The sequence below is a fragment of the Diuraphis noxia genome, unplaced genomic scaffold (genome assembly GCF_037042655.1).
Source record: "Diuraphis noxia isolate RWA-SAM2 unplaced genomic scaffold, SU_Dnox_SAM2 contig0002, whole genome shotgun sequence".
In the NCBI taxonomy this organism is placed as follows: domain Eukaryota; kingdom Metazoa; phylum Arthropoda; class Insecta; order Hemiptera; family Aphididae; genus Diuraphis; species Diuraphis noxia.
In genome coordinates, this window is record NW_028301712.1 from 27,230,270 (window position 1) to 27,247,822 (window position 17,553).

Below are 17,553 nucleotides of genomic sequence, written 5' to 3' on the forward strand. Positions count from 1 at the left end.
TTTAAACATATATTTTTTAATGTTTTTGTTAATAATCTGCAGGCATCGTGGTTTACAACACACGCGCTAAAAGCGTATATGAATAATAATTAATTTAATAGTATACTAGGTAGTATTATAATACTATAATAGTAAAAAAGAAATAATAATAAAGTCGAAACGGCCAACACCAAATCTCAAAACAACTTCTCGTTGCAGCGAATATAAAGAGATTAAAGATTAATTAAAATCGTAATAATATCTCAGCAGAGTAGCGGTCATTCGTCACCAGTATAAATGGTATAAACGTTACGCGTATTAAGCGCTAGACGCTAGTCACGAAAGTAGAAAATACGCAATGTTAATGGTTTGTCTTAATGTCTTTACTCTTTATCAATTGTCATCGTCAGTAATTAGTTGGCTCCGCAAGATAATATTTACTAAGCCTACGCTGTAATAAGATGAAAAACCACATTTTTTCAGTTGTGTCACTTTTTAAGCGGGACGCGGGACTGGGCGGGAGTCCGATATGTTATCTATGGACCGCGTCGTCTAAAAATGTCTATTTTTTTATAGTCAGTAATCACTATAGACATATAATAGATGTATATGCCACAACCACCATGACCTTTTTTGGCGTCGACTGTTATCACTAGTTAGCAGTCTAGTTTATTATCTTTATCTGTGCTTATATCGTAGGTCATACAGTAAGTAAGTTGTTGTAGCTTATATCTCAACAAAAACACTACGTCAACTCCGTGTAAAAAAACGCTAAGTAAAAAAAAAAAAATATATAAATGCAATAAAATGTGTGATATAAGGTGGAATCTAAGTAAATAGTTTAATGAATAAAATGTATGTATAAATAATTAATTCAAATTTAATAAAAATTGGTTATTTATATTAATTTATAATATGAATTATTTTAACTCAAATTGATCCAATTTTGGTTTACTTAGCCGGAAACAATTTATTTATTGTAATGGTGCTTTCATTATTTATTACATAAACTATTAGTACTTGGCTATACATTTTTTAGACTGAATCTTCCGGCCAAGTAAACCAAAATTGGATCAATTTGAGTTAAAATAATTCATATTATAAATTAATATAAATAACCAATTTTTATTAAATTTGAATTAATTATTTATACATACATTTTATTCATTAAACTATTTACTTAGATTCCACCTTATATCACACATTTTATTGCATTTATATATTTTTTTTTTTTTACTTAGCGTTTTTTTACACGGAGTTGACGTAGTGTTTTTGTTGAGATATCATTAGTTTTTATTAGGGTCAAGATATTTTTTATTTTTTTTTCCATTATTATGATGTAATGTCTTATTTATAATTTTTTTAAGATGTTTAAACATATCGTTCTGTACAAAAGTACATTTTGTTTCCTATACTTCAGCACCCATTTTAATACTCTATCTGCAGTACACCTACCTTGAACCAGAGGCATTTTTAATTTACCAATTGATCTATTGGTACATTTTTCAATATTTAATAAAATGGAAATAACTGTTTGGATTTTGGATTCTTTCTTTTTAGTGGTACTTCATGTACCGTGTTAATACTGCACTGTTTAATAGTAGTACTATTATAACTTTCAACTACGATTTTAGATTGAGTAGACTCCTGATATTTTTTTTCCTCATATCTCGCGCCCTTTGGAGTTAAGTTACCATTTTTAATGTAGACACAATTCGACACAAATATGAAGACAGTCACAATAAAGTATTATAAATTATAATAAAGACTGTTATAATAATAATTATTATTATAACGACTATATATTATTTAACAATAAAATGCTCAATGGAAAATGATAGATAGTCGATACGGTTAGGTTTGGTGATACCACGTGCATTGAATAATAATATTATGGACACGAGACAATAACGCCGACAACAAGCTCGTACGCAGGACGCGAGACGAAAGAACGAAATTTCAAATTACGAAAACAGAATGCACCAATACCGATAACTGATAAGCGATTGTGGACCATGTTCGCGTGTTAGTATGTTGTATGTGTCTAGCGGTGGGGGGAAGCAATAGTAGTGGGAGACACACGCCGCCGTCGCAAGAATCCTCTCACTCGTCCCGTCAACATGACGCGTTTAATACGGCAGCCGGCGGCGAAAGTAATATAAAATGATCACTTAAATATCCACAGTTTTTTGATCATAACTAAAATACTATTCAACCGATTCTATTTAAAATTATAAAAGCACGTAGCCTATGATTTTCTCGATCGATTGATATCTCATTCTAACTATTTGGTTCATTTATTAGACCTACAGCCTTTAATAAAGAATACCAAAATATTAACATGTATTAAATGGGAATGTTTAGGTTTCTGTATATATACACGGTCGAGTGCTTCGCCTTCCTTTTTTTTTTACTTAGCTCGCGACACTACCGTGTCGCTGGATACTAAATTACTAACTATAGAAATAATAAAATACGATATAGCATTAAAGCATACTATATTTTGCAGACGGAAAAAATGGCAGAACCCGGCTCAACTAAATAAATGCCCGGGAAAAACTACTAACTAGTTTACAACTTATATATTCAGTAAAGAAATCTGTGTGTAAAGATAATACATATTTTTATTACTCTCCAATATCCACATTATCTGTTCACTGTTGTGGCCAGTGTGGTTTTCAGGTTATGTAGATAACACACGACTATACTTTGCGGCCCTGCAATCTTAATTTGAATTTTAAACCGTAGTCGTTGTGAAACTTGCAGCTTGTGATGTACCGTCGTACTGCTGTGGGTGCATAGAATAAAAATAACTATGGTGTGGTAGTGAAAGGCGAACGGAAATTCCGGATGAGCAGTGATCATTACACTCTTCTAATTGTAGGTACAACTGTTGCGACAATCGGCGTTCGTACTCGGTGACTAGGTGTCCCGAATCGCCACCGCCACAAGCCTCGTGAGATTGATGAAAAAAACTGTCACGACTGTAAAACTCCGGTCGGTCTTGCTATGCGGCTGTCCAAACAGTCGGTCACTCTGCTTTACCTGTCGTCTTGCACGATTTTCGCCAATTTGCTATTCCTCTACGGGTTCTTTTCGTTTGGCTACAACGACAGTCGCACGTCAACACCAAATGATATCCCGTCGACCATATGGCCGAACAAAAACGACTCGGAACCTTGGCGGTAATTACAATAATACAATTACCTACATACTTCGAGGGAGGTTTTAACAGTTCAACCACCTCTCAGCCCAGAAATGTTTTTTCAAATTGCGTAGACCTTAAAATTAAATACCTCGAATGTTTTTTTAAATATCTTCTTGGAAATTTATTTCTACCTTGTCTACTACTGCCCTACTGTCGACTATCGAGCTCATTTCTAAGATGTTCACTAGATTTGGTCGGTTCATCAGGCTTCTTCTGAACTTAATGTTTTAAATTATAATAACCATCTATTATTCGTAGTACCTCAGCAAATTTTACAGTGTTTAAAACTGCAGAGTACCCAGATATCCACAGATACTTAAATTTTTGTAGGGTACATTTTTGAGAATTAAATGCAATAGATAATTTTAACGAAGACTTTTAATTACTAAAGTGATCATGACCTATGTTATAGTGTTTTATTTAAGAGGGTGTTTGGATATTTCCCATCATAACTTTTCATTTTTGTTCAGTAAATAAAATATGAATATTTTAAATTCAATTGATTATTTTTATAATTTGGAAACTTTTTTTTAGTTTCGACACTCGCCGTTTGTATCACAAGTCTGTGAACAAAGTTGTGTTGATGGTAATAGATGGGATTCGTTATGATTTTTTCACGGAATCTGAATATAATGTAAATATGCCATTTTCTACTGATCTCATTAAACAAAATCGAAGTTGTTTATTTCGTACCAGAGTGAACGCTCCTACAGTTACAATGCCACGGATAAAAGTATAGAGTGATGTTATGGTTGATGAAAAAATTGAAAAATAAACCTGTACATGTTTCATTATCAGGCCTTAACAACAGGTACAGTGCCAAATTTTATTGATCTCGTGTTAAATCTGGATAGTTCAGCTGTGCAACAAGACAATATTATTTACCAAGCCCGTACAGCTAATAAACGAGTTATATTTTTTGGGGATGAAACATGGTTGAAACTATTTCCAAATTCATTTGTCAGATATGATGGAACTACTTCCTTTTACATATCTGATTACACTGAAGTAATTTAATTTTCTATAGTACATATTTTAGATTAATATTAATAGTAAGTGATATTTTTTATTTAGGTTGATAACAATGTCACTCGTCATCTAGAAAATGAATTAAAACCAACAGCCAATTGGGACATTATGATACTTCATTATTTAGGTCTTGATCATATTGGCCATACAGGTGGACCTCGAAGTAAATTGATGCCAAAAAAATTGTCTGAGATGGATAATATTATTCAGCGTATTGTTAATTATATGGTGAATACTGTTCTTTAGTAATTTTCTTTTGTAATTAAAATTTAATGTTTTATATAGATGAAAGAATGAATAAAAATAAAAATCCTTGGAATATTCTATTGTCAACAATGAAAGTGACTGAAAAATATTTTAAAAACACTTAAAATAATACAACATTAATAATATTTAGTTATAAATATGTTGGTAGATATTTGTGATTTAAATATATTATAATTAAATATTACAAGTTCAACAATTATTAAAAGTTAAAAATCAAATACTTGGAATTATAATATAATATAATATAATCATTATCAGTGGCAAAACGAATCTAAAACAACCCATAAGCAAACTTACAATTTACACACCTACCCACCAACTTACCGGCTATAAATATTATTTTTAAATAAACATTTACTCCCAAACCTCAATAAAATCGAGAAGCAATCGCTTCTCAAAGACTGCGGTCATTAGGCCACTAATCATTATTATGTATTTTTAAGAGTTACCTGATAATTAATTAATTATTTATATATATAAATTAAAAATAAAATAAAATTATCTATCACTTAAACTAATCATCACTCAAAAAGCATGTATCAATTTCAATATTTTGAATGGTTAAAATATAATCAAAATATTAATCAATGATATAGTCAATAACATTTGAAGTTCTCTCATTGTCATCAAAATATTATAATTTTAATATTTATTATTATTTATTGAAATATTTTTGAGGATTTTTATTCTGATTACTGAAAGAGTATAATTTGTTGTTGGTTCATGTTCTTACTATTTCTGAAAATTTATTAGGATTTTGAAAAATCTGAATTGCCATCAGTTTTAATTGTTTGTGGTGATCATGGAATGCGTGATAATGGTGGCCATGGTGGATCCTCGACTGGTGAAGTAATGGTTCCTTTATTTGTTTATTTTAAAAACATGAAATGTGGTGGATCGATAAAGTATGTTCTATAATGATTTTTTTTTGGTAATATTTAATTGTCATCTATTATTATTATTATTATTATTTTTTTAAACTAGTGAAGAAATAATGCAAACAGACTTTGTGCCATCAATTTCTGTTATTATGGGACTGCCAATACCTTTAAGCAGTACGGGGAAGCTTATAAATAAAATTTTGCAAAATCTTAATATCAATGAAATTCTCTTTGCATATCATTATAACTCTCAGCAAATGTATAAAAATTATATTTCTAAAAAAGGTTTAATGAATAAAGGTATTTTGAGTTAGACTTCCTATTATATGGTATGTTCATGTGATGGCGCTATAATAGTTTAAATTAAAGGATACTTGCTTTCTTACTAATAGTTTTTGTTATTTTATTTTGAATAAAAGTATTAGTGGATTTAAAACCATTTTTAACGCCATTGTGTAAACTAACTAATAGAAAACTTTAAAAGTAGGGCTAAGATTTACATGCATTGGTACCTTTTTTTGCAGTATTTACAAATCACCTTAATATGATACAAATTATCAATTTTTATTTTGCTCATTTTTTCACATTTCAATTATAAACATGAAAAACTTTTGTTATATGATGCATTTAAATAAGGTAAGTGTAAAAGGCTAAATGTCATGTCATATTATTATGCTCCAAATTTCAATGTTATAAAATCAATAATTTTATCTTAGATGAACAATGGATTAAAAATGCAAGTTAGAAAAAAATATGAGTTTATTTCTAAGTGAGATTGATAAAAATGATAAAGTTAGATAAACATTAACTTTTTGCATTTAAAAAATATTTAAGTTGCTTCTTTTTTACATAATGACAGTTTAAAAATAATTGGTAAATTCAATGTAAGTTTTATTGTATATTTATTACATTTTGTAAGAAATTATGTGCATATTTTACTATTGTGTAATTGTATATAAATCCTAGCCCTATTAATAAGCAGATTTTAACTTTTGTTACATATTTTATAATATTTTGTTCTATTTTATGTATTTGAAAGAGTGATTTTTCTAGAATAAATTGTCCTGTACAAATATTTAACACATATAAATATTATGTACATGTAATTTTTTTCTTTTAGCATTTATGAAGGATTATGATCATGCCATGATATATTATTATGATTGGTTGAAAAGAGACACTGCATCCATTAATGAGGCATACCGTATTATTTCATTGTATAAATCTGCACTGAGTGGTATGAGTGATTTTATAATAGGATCAATAGCTAAATTTGACATATTCCTCATAGTTGTCTCGATTGTGTTATCTATACAGGTAAAATATTTGTTTACTTAAGTTCACTAGTCTTATTTGTTCTTGTTTAAATTATTTTAAATTGTATTTTGTTGATGATAAATATTTATTAATTTAAGGTGTGGTTGTTGCTCATAGACTTTAATTCTGTAAATATCCAGTTTATTAAAGTGAGTCGTTTGGTTTACTTAATGCTAATTCGTTGGGCTGTTTGTGTATGGCTACAATGTGACAGTGTGCTTTGTGAATTCACTGCCACATTTAATCTGTTGGCCGGTATTATAATCACAATGTTTATTATAAACCTTGGTAGTTTTGGTTGGCCAATTTCTAAATTATTTAGATTAGAGGTAGTTACTGCATATTATTAATTATTTTTATTTTATAACATCTTATTAAAAAATTATTACTATTTTCAGATTAGTGATTTCAATAATAATAACTTATTTTATGTTTTGCTGGGTATATTAATACATGTATTAAGCCTATTTTCATCGAGTTATATCGAAGAAGAGCATCAATTGTTGTATCACCTTTGGGCTGGATTTTCTGCTCTTCAAGTATATACAACTTTTAATGTGCATAATTATACAAAAACTGCTAAGTGGATAGTATCTATGATTTTGCATCGATTTTGTAAAAATCTGAATATGATCGGTAATCAATCATCAGGTGTTTATAGTGTAGGAGATTGGTTTCGTGAGTCCCAAAATCAAATTTATTTGACAGTTCTAATGGTTATTGGTAAGTTGTACGGACTATTTTTTTTATTATTTTTACTATATCAAATTAAAAAATAGTCATTTAAAATTATCTTTAAAAAAAAATGTCAGGTCTTTGCAGTATATTCTATGCTTGTATCAACATTCACCAAATCACTAAAAACAATAAACGATCTCATATATTAAGTACAACTATTTTAATTTTATACTTTTGGACTTTGTGCAGTGTTTATATGTATAGGGTGGAAACTAAAGAAGTTTCTGTACCATATGGATATAACATATTGTAAGTATAATTATAGTATTAAAACAATAAATACTATTAGTAACATTAATATAATTCATTATTTTGTTTAGAAAGTTATTATTTTGTTTGCATTCGTGGACTTTAGCATGGTATTTATTAATTGGATGTTATATTTTTCTTGTTTTCAAACAAACTAATGGAAATGACAAGTTTAACAGTGCTGTTTGTTCAATAATAGTGTTGTTAATGCTACGTCTGACACTATTACTAAGACCTCATAATATATTGGTACCTGCTGTCTTAGTGTATACATGTAAACTTCTTCAATTTAAAAATTGGAATACATTAACCTCAACTATACTTCATTATTGGTTGTCATTGATATTTTTTTTTTATCAGGTAAACAACTTGTGATCTTAGAACTATATTCTCAACCATTTTGTTATAATATGAATAATTTAGGTTATGTATTTTCAATTTTGAAATTTCTGCTCCCATTACAAGTTTTGCTTAAAAGGAGGTATAAACGATTCTTAATACAAAAAATATAAATAAAAATTATACTCTTTTAATAAATAAAAAGTGTTTGACAATTATTCAGACTTATTTAATTTTCCACATTATAAATGTAGTAAATAACAATCCAATTTGTCAAAATCACAAATCTTGTGTTTAACTTGTATTGATCTATTTCTGTATTCTGTGTCATAGAAGATTATTCATGAACTTTTAATTAAACGTTAACACTGTTTCTTTTTTTTTAAACAACCTGTTAACTTTCATATCATATAGAAGTTGTTTACAAATTTTGGCAGGACATTAATAAATCTACAGTCTTAATTAAAAATTTTAATTAATTATTTCTTTAAATTATTTGTCATGTACTTATTGTTGTCCATTAATGTTACATTGTCGCAAACCTCTAGGTACTGTAAATAAGTGATAATTAATAATTATGTTGAATAAGCCTAGTAAATTTAACCAAGTGTAATAAGTCGTTTGAATTTTTTTTTTAGCTATTGTAGTGAGTGCCACAAAGGTCATAGGCATAACTTAAACTCTTTTTATGAGGGGGTTAAAACAATTTTTGCAAATCTCTCTATATTAATATATTATTATTATTTTTTTATTATTCATGGTACAGCTTCAACTGCTAAGGTTATTAGCTTGTAACAAAATTAGTATTTAGCACATAGTAAAATATGGTTAAACAATAGGTTCTTAAAATAGATTAAACGTCATATCAATTTGTTTTTAAAATGTAATTATTTTGTTGGTGTTGTCATGGGCTCGTAGGGCTGAGGGCTTCAAAGAGGTTGTCAAGTAATTTTAGATTTTTTCCAGTATCTATATGGATACGGCAGTGGATAAGTAGATGCTTGACTGTGAGAGGTTCTCCGCAGGTTAGACACATTACAGGTTCTTCTCTGCGCTTAAGATGTCCATCTTTGAGTGACCTATACGTAGTCTACTGATAACAACTTCATCTTTACGGTTTGATGAATGGGGTTTAGGCCAGTATTCAGTAGTATTTTTTATTTCTCTTAATTTGTTATTGGGTGTGTGCCGCCATTCAGATTCCCATAAATTGGTACAAAAAGTGTTGACATTTCTGTGGATGTCGATGAGTGATGAGTATGTGCGTATTTCGGTCAGAGGGTTGTTTACTGCTTCACGAGCTACTTTGTCAGCTTTCTCATTGCCATCTATTCCACAATGGCCTTGTGTCCATATAAACCATATTATGTTCTTGTTGGCTTTTTCAATGATGTTGCTTATTTTGATTGCTAGGATGCTTGAGTGTAAATTATATTTCAAATTGTTAAGAGCGCTGAGTGCAAAGTATTCCGCCGTATAAATACTGTTAAGGTCTGGTAATTTGTACGATATGGATTGTTTACCGTTTATGATAGCTATCGCAATACCTGAGTTTGTTTTGGAGGCATCTGTATAGATTTGTAGGCTAGATGGAGAAGAGTCCATGATTTCATTGAATAAATTTTTATATATAATATTTAACGTTTCTTTTTTACTATGATCCGCTAGACTGGTGTTCACGAGAAATGTTGGAACCCTCCAAGGAGGCACTACACTGCATTCTCGTTTGATAATTAAATTTGGATCAATATTGGTGTGCGACATTTCATACAACATCCTTAAACCCAGTGGTTTTTTTTAGATTGGGATTGGAGCAGAATGTATTTGCAAAACGATTTTGAGTTAAAAATGGTAATGTTGAGTTTTCTGGGGAGGATAGGATGCGAGAAATATAATTTAGAGCTAATTTGGTTCTACGAATGTGGAGCGGAGATTCTCCAGCGATAGATAAAATACTTGGAATGGTGCTGCTTCGAAATGCTCCGGTTGCATTCTTAGACCACTGTTGTGAGTTATATCAATTGTTTTAAGAATATTGGGGTTTGCGTTAGTTATAGCAGATGGATCCATAGTCTAATTTGGACCTAACAAGAGATCTATATAAGTTGATTAATATATTACTTTCAGCTCCCCATTCAGCATGGCTCAACGTTAGGTTAGGTTGTGTTGATACTTTTGGTTGTGATTGTTTTGGTCTTGCTTATATGAGGTTTCCAAGTAAGTTTGGTATCAAAAATCAAACCTAGAATTTTAATATATTATTATATTTAGCTGTATTAAATATAGTATTAGGTACGAGTGTGATATGCACCTCACTGCCTCAGAACAGCCTGCAATTAACTAATAGTATAGTTTAGTTCGTGGGAGTATTCCCCCACCCCCAATTGTTGGGGCAGTTGCCTCAATTTGCCTCCATAAAGTTATGCCTATGTAAAGGCCTATTGTTTAGATGTTTAAACAATATGTTATAAATATTATGTTTATATATAAAATAATAAAATATGACTAGTATTACTAGTGTAAGCACTAAAACATTACTCAGGAACAATCGAACAATGAATATATTTGATAATTTACAGGGTAATTCAAACAGTATTGGTACATTAGACATTGTGCCTGGGTATATTGGTCAAACCAGTTATGATCCTGTTGTTGCAGGAATACATATTTTTACTCATACATATGGTTTTCCATTGCTGGTTTTCTTATTCCTTGTTCTCAATCAAAAGTAAAATATACATAATATTTGTATTATATTTATATGTTCAAGTTTTAAACTAATTCGATTTTTTCAAACCAGATTTTCAGGACTTCAAAACCTTTGTATGCTTAACGTCACTCAATCATGTGTGTACAACCTTGTTATTTTATTTTTTCGAAATCATTTATTTATATGGTCAGTGTTTTCTCCGAAACTTTTGTATATTGTAATGTATACGTGTACAACATATGTTTTTTCTGCTCTAATTATAATTCTATTAACTTTATGTGAAACTTCTACTAAAACAGAATTAAAAATTTAATTCTGTTTATTTCTTGGGTTACATTATTATGATTTGTTGTTAATAATTATGTACCTACTAGTCTTGATTGATAACTCAATATGATAATAATAATAAATTATTTTTATATTAATTTATAAAATTGTATGAATATTATGTATTTAAACTTTTAAGACTATACTTTATATTTTATTATAAATTGGTTTTATACCACTTGTTTTTAATTAAATAATTACCCTATAATTAAAAATACATATTATTATAGTTATTTATTAATAATTTTAATCTTTATTATAAACATTTAAATTTACTATTTACAAAACTATTCCAAAGAATGATCTAGTCTTATTCAACTAGAAAAGTTAATAATCAGTTTTAAATATTTTTTATCTTATGATAGTATGTATTATTTTGTTTTTATAACTTATAACATTATTTTCTTATGTTATTTATATTGGATGATAATTAATTAAAATATTAAGTATGAATGTCAGTTATGTCACATTGTAACATGTTATTACAATATTATTCATTTATCTCGAGTTCTTATAAAAAGAAATGTATGTAATGTAATGTTACTATATTAGTGAAACTTACATTTAACAATGAAAAAACAAGAAAAAAAAATACATTAGTAGGTATTTTTTTTTTTAATGAAAAATCTTCTATTACAATGATATCTAGTATTTGAGTCAATTATATCAATATTATTTATTAATAGTGATGGTTTATGAGCATGACTTATGACTATTGCTTCTTTTCAGCACTGGAAAAAAAAAAAACAGGAAAACTTTGTAGGTACTAGGTAAATATTCAAAATATCTCAAATATTTATAAGTTATTTATAGACATTTGAAATTGTCAATCTTTTTTTATAAATTACAATAAAATTTTGTTTGTTAGGTAAAAAGCTTCAAAATTTAATACAAGGTTCCTAATATTTTGGCACAAAAAATATTGAAAATAAATGATAATATTCTTTGTATAGGCAAATAGTAAAATAATTTAATTATTACTTTAATGTGAAGAAGATAAATCAATCTAGGTAGGTGAAAAAAAATTTTAATTATTTATTATTAATGATCAACTATTAATTTGATAAAACTTAACAATATGCTCGTATAATATCATAGGATAGGTAACAATTTCTACATTAAATTTGAGCTATTTTTAAGAGACTATAACTTCAGATACCTCGTATATCAGTTTTAATTATAATCGACGATAGCAGGTATACACTACAATATATTAACAAATAAATGAATGTTTTTTATTTCAATTTTATTTAGTCTAATATACTCTGATTAGTACATATTACCCTATTACCTCCTTACTACTAATATAAATTATTCATTAATAAGCTTACTTGATTTACTCTGTTAAAATGTGAAGTAAAATATTTTTATAGTGCAATAAGTGCTGATAAAAAATTATTTTTCGGACCCAATAATTTGCGAAAATAGTATTTGAAAATGGGGAGGGGGCTTTTCCCGTTGTTAACATGATCACGTGGTTCTCAATGCACGGATCGAATGATTCGTGAATTATGCACTAGACTTAATTTAGTTCAGTGGAATTATGCCGTAAAATTATATAAGTTTTTTTTTTTTTTTGGGGGGGGGGGGGCTATAGATGCCCATTCTATTTGCGCCTATGAACCCAATACTAGTGTAATACCTAGAATAATTTGGGACCCAACCATAGGCGCACATAGGGGGGTGCTTAGCACTCCCAGGTTTAAAATTAGCACCGCATAAACTATTTAAAATATTTATTACATAGTCATATCTTTTGAAATATTATTATATAAATCTGTTTATGTATATCAGGATATTTTGAAAATATCAACAGTTAGTTTATCAGCTGAAATGATGGTTTTAATGAATAGTCTACCAGCCAGCTTTATATATGAAGGCATGAAAAATCAATGTTATAAAAGTTCGTTTCCAAATGTCTGTAAGCTATTGGGAATAACAATTCCAATTTCTTCGTCAACGTGTGAACGCTCTTTCTCAGCTATGCGTAGATTGAAAAACTGGTTACGCACCAATATGGGCCAAGAAAGATAGAAAGATTTACCAAGCTATCTACGCTTAGCATTGAGAGAGATCTTACCAATAAAATAGAGGGGGAAATTATAATGCAAACATTTGCAATATCAAACAGAAAAATAATTAATGATTACATGTTATTATAACTTTTAATATAATTACAAAATATTTATTTTTATTTTTAATAAAATTTATAATTTTTGCAATGCAATTATTATAGTATTAGGGTGGTGTAGTGGGGGGCTTCGCTCCCCACGGGTCTGTGTACCTACTATAAATTATTTCAGCACCCCCTAAATTCACACCCTATGTGCGCCTATGGACCCAACTAGTGTAGTACACTAGTACCTGTACAAATCAGTACTCGTAAACTAGTGTTGTAGTACCTATAGGCAGTGGCGTAAATTGAGTGGTGCAAATGTAGTAGGTAGGTTAGTGTACCACATTTAAAATGTTGTGGTGCAAGTTTATATTTCTACATCATCAGAAAATCATAAAAATTTGTATACCTACAGTTTCTGTTTAAAAAAGTCTATGTTTGTTTATTAAACAAGTAGGTATTTATTTATAAAGTTAAAATTGTCTGTTGCGTCGTTACCGATCCTACAACGATCGGCGGTTGTCGGCAACGACTCGCGTGTTATGTTGCAAACAGAAGCGGAGTGGGTTACCTAAAATATACCACAGTTAAATAATAAACCAAATTAAATAAATCATAGGTGTAGCTGACACCGATACAAAATATATATATATTAAACAATCCGCCCAAATAAATTAAATAATAATAATGAATTATAATGGACCTAGTATAGGGCGCCCCGGGAATACTTTATACTTATAACAATAAATAAATATAGTAATAATAATACGTAATGTAAGTTATACCTATGGTATAAAAAAATACAAGAAAACTGGTATACAAATATTACAAATGAATAATAATAATACAAAGACGACCTGGTTTGAAATACGTTGTCGGATGATGTACGTGGTCCTTCTATCTTCACAGGTGACCGGTAACACGATGTTCCAGCCTAAGACGGCAATTTTATTGCGATCGAACACGCGGCCGCAAAGCACGAAATAATAAATTGTCGACTTGCCAACAAATGGAACAACTGTGGTAACGCACACTCGTACCGACAGAATCGTCGACTATAAAATTGACCAACAGATTTGGAATGGCACCACAAAAATAGCACGCAATAACGGTGGGCGGACAGAGACGTGTGTCGGCCCCAACCGTTGGGAAAAGACAAAAAAAGGTGTCACTTGTCGGTCAACGATCTGCTGGCTAGCGGCATAGGTGTCGCCAGACGAACTGTCGCCGGACACTGGGGGGGGGGGGGGAACTTGTTGGGCACTTTTATCGAGGTGTCCGAAGCGAGTATATAATATGTGTATCAGTGCTATGGCGACACCGTTCCGCGCTCGAACATTGTCGTACAATGATCTTTTTTATACCTACTAATCTTGGACAGTAAAAAAACGATTTTTTGCCGGGAATTCCCGAAGTTGAAGTATTTGGGGAAGGGGATGGGGGTTCAAATTAAAATATTTGCATTTATCTGCAATATCTGCATCACAATAAATTGAGGCAAATTCACGTCACTATATGGCAGTAGGTAGGAACTCAAAATAGCATTTTTAAATTCGGAGGTCGGATCCCATGCGGGGCGCAGCGGAGAAGCGACAATACTCTCTTTGCTCAGATACCCTTCGAATACGTGTTTGATGTGTAATAAGTATGCGACTGGCCTTTGACTGACCTGATATATAATACATGAAATACATTTTCTAACCTTTGTACAGAGTTACACTAGAATATTCTCGGCATTCCTCTCTCGGGAGTTTCTTGAAAATTCCTACCCCCACACTGCCCACTACATCTATTCTAATGAATAATGATAATTCAGTAAACGTAGTAGGTATTATATAAAGTATAATTTAATATTACTCTATACCCACTAGTAATAAATAACATTCTGTACTATGGTATTTATTAGTTTTTAACGATTGGTATGCACATCACATTTCTATTTGTACTCATTTTTGACAAATTTCAGTGTACAACATAAAAAAATTAAAAAGATAAGATTGTATTGAGGAACTTATATAATAGATCAAATCTTTGGTGTATAAATAATTTTAAAATTTTGAAACTGCGGTTGCCAACAGTAGGTACCTAGTGTTTTAAAAAAAAAAAATAAATATTTTTCACGTAAAAACAATTATGTCGTATTTGTGTAATAAAAAAAAAATATATTATACTTTTTTTCTGCATCTCAGTAGGTACCACACTATATTATGAGAGGGGTACCTACTATTTATAACAGGTATTAAAATTATTTTATCCCGCGGCTCCTTTGGGTGTTCACAATATTTTGACGGCGCCCAAATTATTTTGAAAAAATTGAAATAACACACGGACACAATATGGCCAATATGGGTGATAATAACAGTGACCTTATTAGTACTAGAAATAAGACTTCAAATGGTAAGGTGTGTTATTTCATTTCCATAATGATTGCAAATAATATTTATTATTGTTATACAAGGCCTAGGTAGGATATTGGTTTCCGGTGCTTTGACGCGGTTTCCTTTGCAAAAACTCTTGCGACGCTTCTGTGAGCCACAACACACAGTTTGAATACCCCTGATTTATATGGTTCTATACTTCAAATCTCAAAAATCGAATCAATTTAATATATTAGATTGGTATCAATGATATTATATGATATGCAATTATAATTGTCCATCGCGTGCTTACGTTGAATATCAAATAAGATATTACAGGTGCACTTGTTTAATTCGAAGTTGAAGGGACTGGAAAAAAGTTCGAGTTATCTAAGAATTCAAGTAATGCAAAGATTTTTTCAATTAAATTTAGCATTGTGTATTAATTTAAACCATATATAACAGAAAGAACTGACAAATGTCAAATAAATTTAAAATATCGACACTACTTAAACGTATGGAAAAAATAATGGATATTGTATGAATAATAAATAATTTTAGAATTAGAAGTATACTTGTGTCGGAAAATTTTTAAAATTAATGTTATGTTATGTTTTTAATGTATGAAATCAATTAAATCCAAAAATATTTTGATTTTCTAACAATTGTATAAATAATGAACTTTTATTCTTAGTAGGTAAAAACAATAATACATGTTTAAAACCGACAAAACCGTATAGGTACTATATTTGTACCTAGCGCAAGTACAATCTAAATTATATCTATAAAAAATAAAAAGTTTAAATTTAGAATGTTGATTATAGATCAATAGTTATTTCATTTGTATGGTCATTCTGTTACACACTTCTGCACCCAGTTACCATATAATTCTACTAGGTACCTATTTAATTATTATTAGAGAACTTGTAATTCCCGGCATGTGTTGTCTCCGTCAAAGTATTTCAAAATTGTAAATTGTTTGTACATTTTAAAATACTTATAACTCATTTCATAATTAGAATATAATAATAAGCCTACGAGGTCGTCTAAATTATACTTTTACCTTTATATTTTAGAAGAGATTAATTCACACTAAAAGAGATCTGCTGAGCATAAAATTTGGTATTTTACGCACTTGCAAGATGGAGACAACACACATAGGCGTGCGCACGGGTGCAGCAAATGCTGCTCTCGCTGCACCTGAAATTTATATTGGATTTAGTGGGCTGGTAAAAAAATACATGGAATGATATTATATAGAACGAATAATTTTAAACATATTATTGAGTTTATAATTTAAAAATATAAAATATGTTCAGCGTTATTCAAAATAATGAAAAATAATAATATTATTTTATCAATTCAAGTCTAAAAGTAAATGGGTAATATTAGAGAAATTCGACGTACACTAGATTACAGACACTGCAGAAACAACAACAGTCAACAATGACAATTGCGCATTAACCATCCAACCAGTGCAGCGAATGGGGGGGGGGGGGCTAACCCCGATTTTTATTAAGGAAATAAGTAGGCTGCTTATTGTTCATTAGGGCCGGTTAAAAATGTATGCTGCACCCGACACAAAATCCTGCGCACGCCTATGACAACACAATATCATCTTAATATTTATAATAATGTAATGTGAGAATTCTGACAGTTCTGAGAAATAGACAATGGTGAAAAAAATCAAACTATACCGCAGGGGTGGTCACAACGAGGCTAGCGAGCCGCATGCGACTCTTAAATCAATTTCGTGAGGCTCTTGAACCAAACTTAGACTAAAATTAAAAGTAAATAAATGTTCCTTAATTTGTTTTAAAATGAAAAATGTATCTTTATTTTAAAAACATTGCTTTACAATGTGTGGCTCACCTCGAATTAACTTTATAAATTTGCGGCTCCCAAAGTTAAGGTTAGTTAGCCACCCCTGAACTATAGAGTATAGGGTTCATAGGGTGCAAGATATCAGGGAGGTATAATTTTCGCTCCGAGGCACAAAATGTCTTGATTCGACATTGCTTCGGTATTCGTATTAT

At 30.0% G+C, this 17,553-nt stretch overlaps 1 protein-coding gene across 3 annotated transcripts; it reads left to right on the top strand.

Annotated features, from left to right (window-relative positions):
* The first annotated feature begins 548 nt into the window (after nucleotides 1-548).
* Nucleotides 549-11,243, top strand: PIG-G (phosphatidylinositol glycan anchor biosynthesis class G). 3 transcript variants are annotated; one of them, XM_015508687.2, is made up of 15 exons: nucleotides 549-690; nucleotides 2,489-2,797; nucleotides 2,864-3,164; nucleotides 3,722-3,920; nucleotides 3,986-4,195; nucleotides 4,262-4,444; nucleotides 5,237-5,388; nucleotides 5,468-5,664; nucleotides 6,485-6,681; nucleotides 6,780-7,010; nucleotides 7,080-7,404; nucleotides 7,494-7,668; nucleotides 7,740-8,028; nucleotides 10,587-10,735; nucleotides 10,808-11,243. In XM_015508687.2, exons 3-15 carry the CDS (start codon nucleotides 2,989-2,991, stop codon nucleotides 11,028-11,030), a joined length of 2,706 nt encoding a protein of 901 aa, XP_015364173.2. In that variant the 5' UTR covers nucleotides 549-690; nucleotides 2,489-2,797; nucleotides 2,864-2,988; the 3' UTR covers nucleotides 11,031-11,243. The 3 variants fall into 3 exon arrangements, with proteins under 3 accessions (XP_015364173.2, XP_015364172.2, XP_089075039.1); XM_015508686.2 differs by having other exon boundaries at nucleotides 2,489-3,164; XM_089218913.1 differs by having other exon boundaries at nucleotides 563-686; nucleotides 2,489-3,164.
* The last annotated feature ends 6,310 nt before the right edge of the window (nucleotides 11,244-17,553 follow it).

Excerpts from the sequence above, each read along its gene's own strand:
- PIG-G (XM_015508686.2), top strand. The coding sequence starts at position 2,989 with ATGCGGCTGTCCAAACAGTCGGTCACTCTGCTTTACCTGTCGTCTTGC. Across the intron at positions 4,196-4,261 it reads ACATATCTGATTACACTGAA|GTTGATAACAATGTCACTCG; the intron begins GTAATTTAATTT and ends TTTTTTATTTAG. Across the intron at positions 7,669-7,739 it reads CCATATGGATATAACATATT|AAAGTTATTATTTTGTTTGC; the intron begins GTAAGTATAATT and ends TATTTTGTTTAG.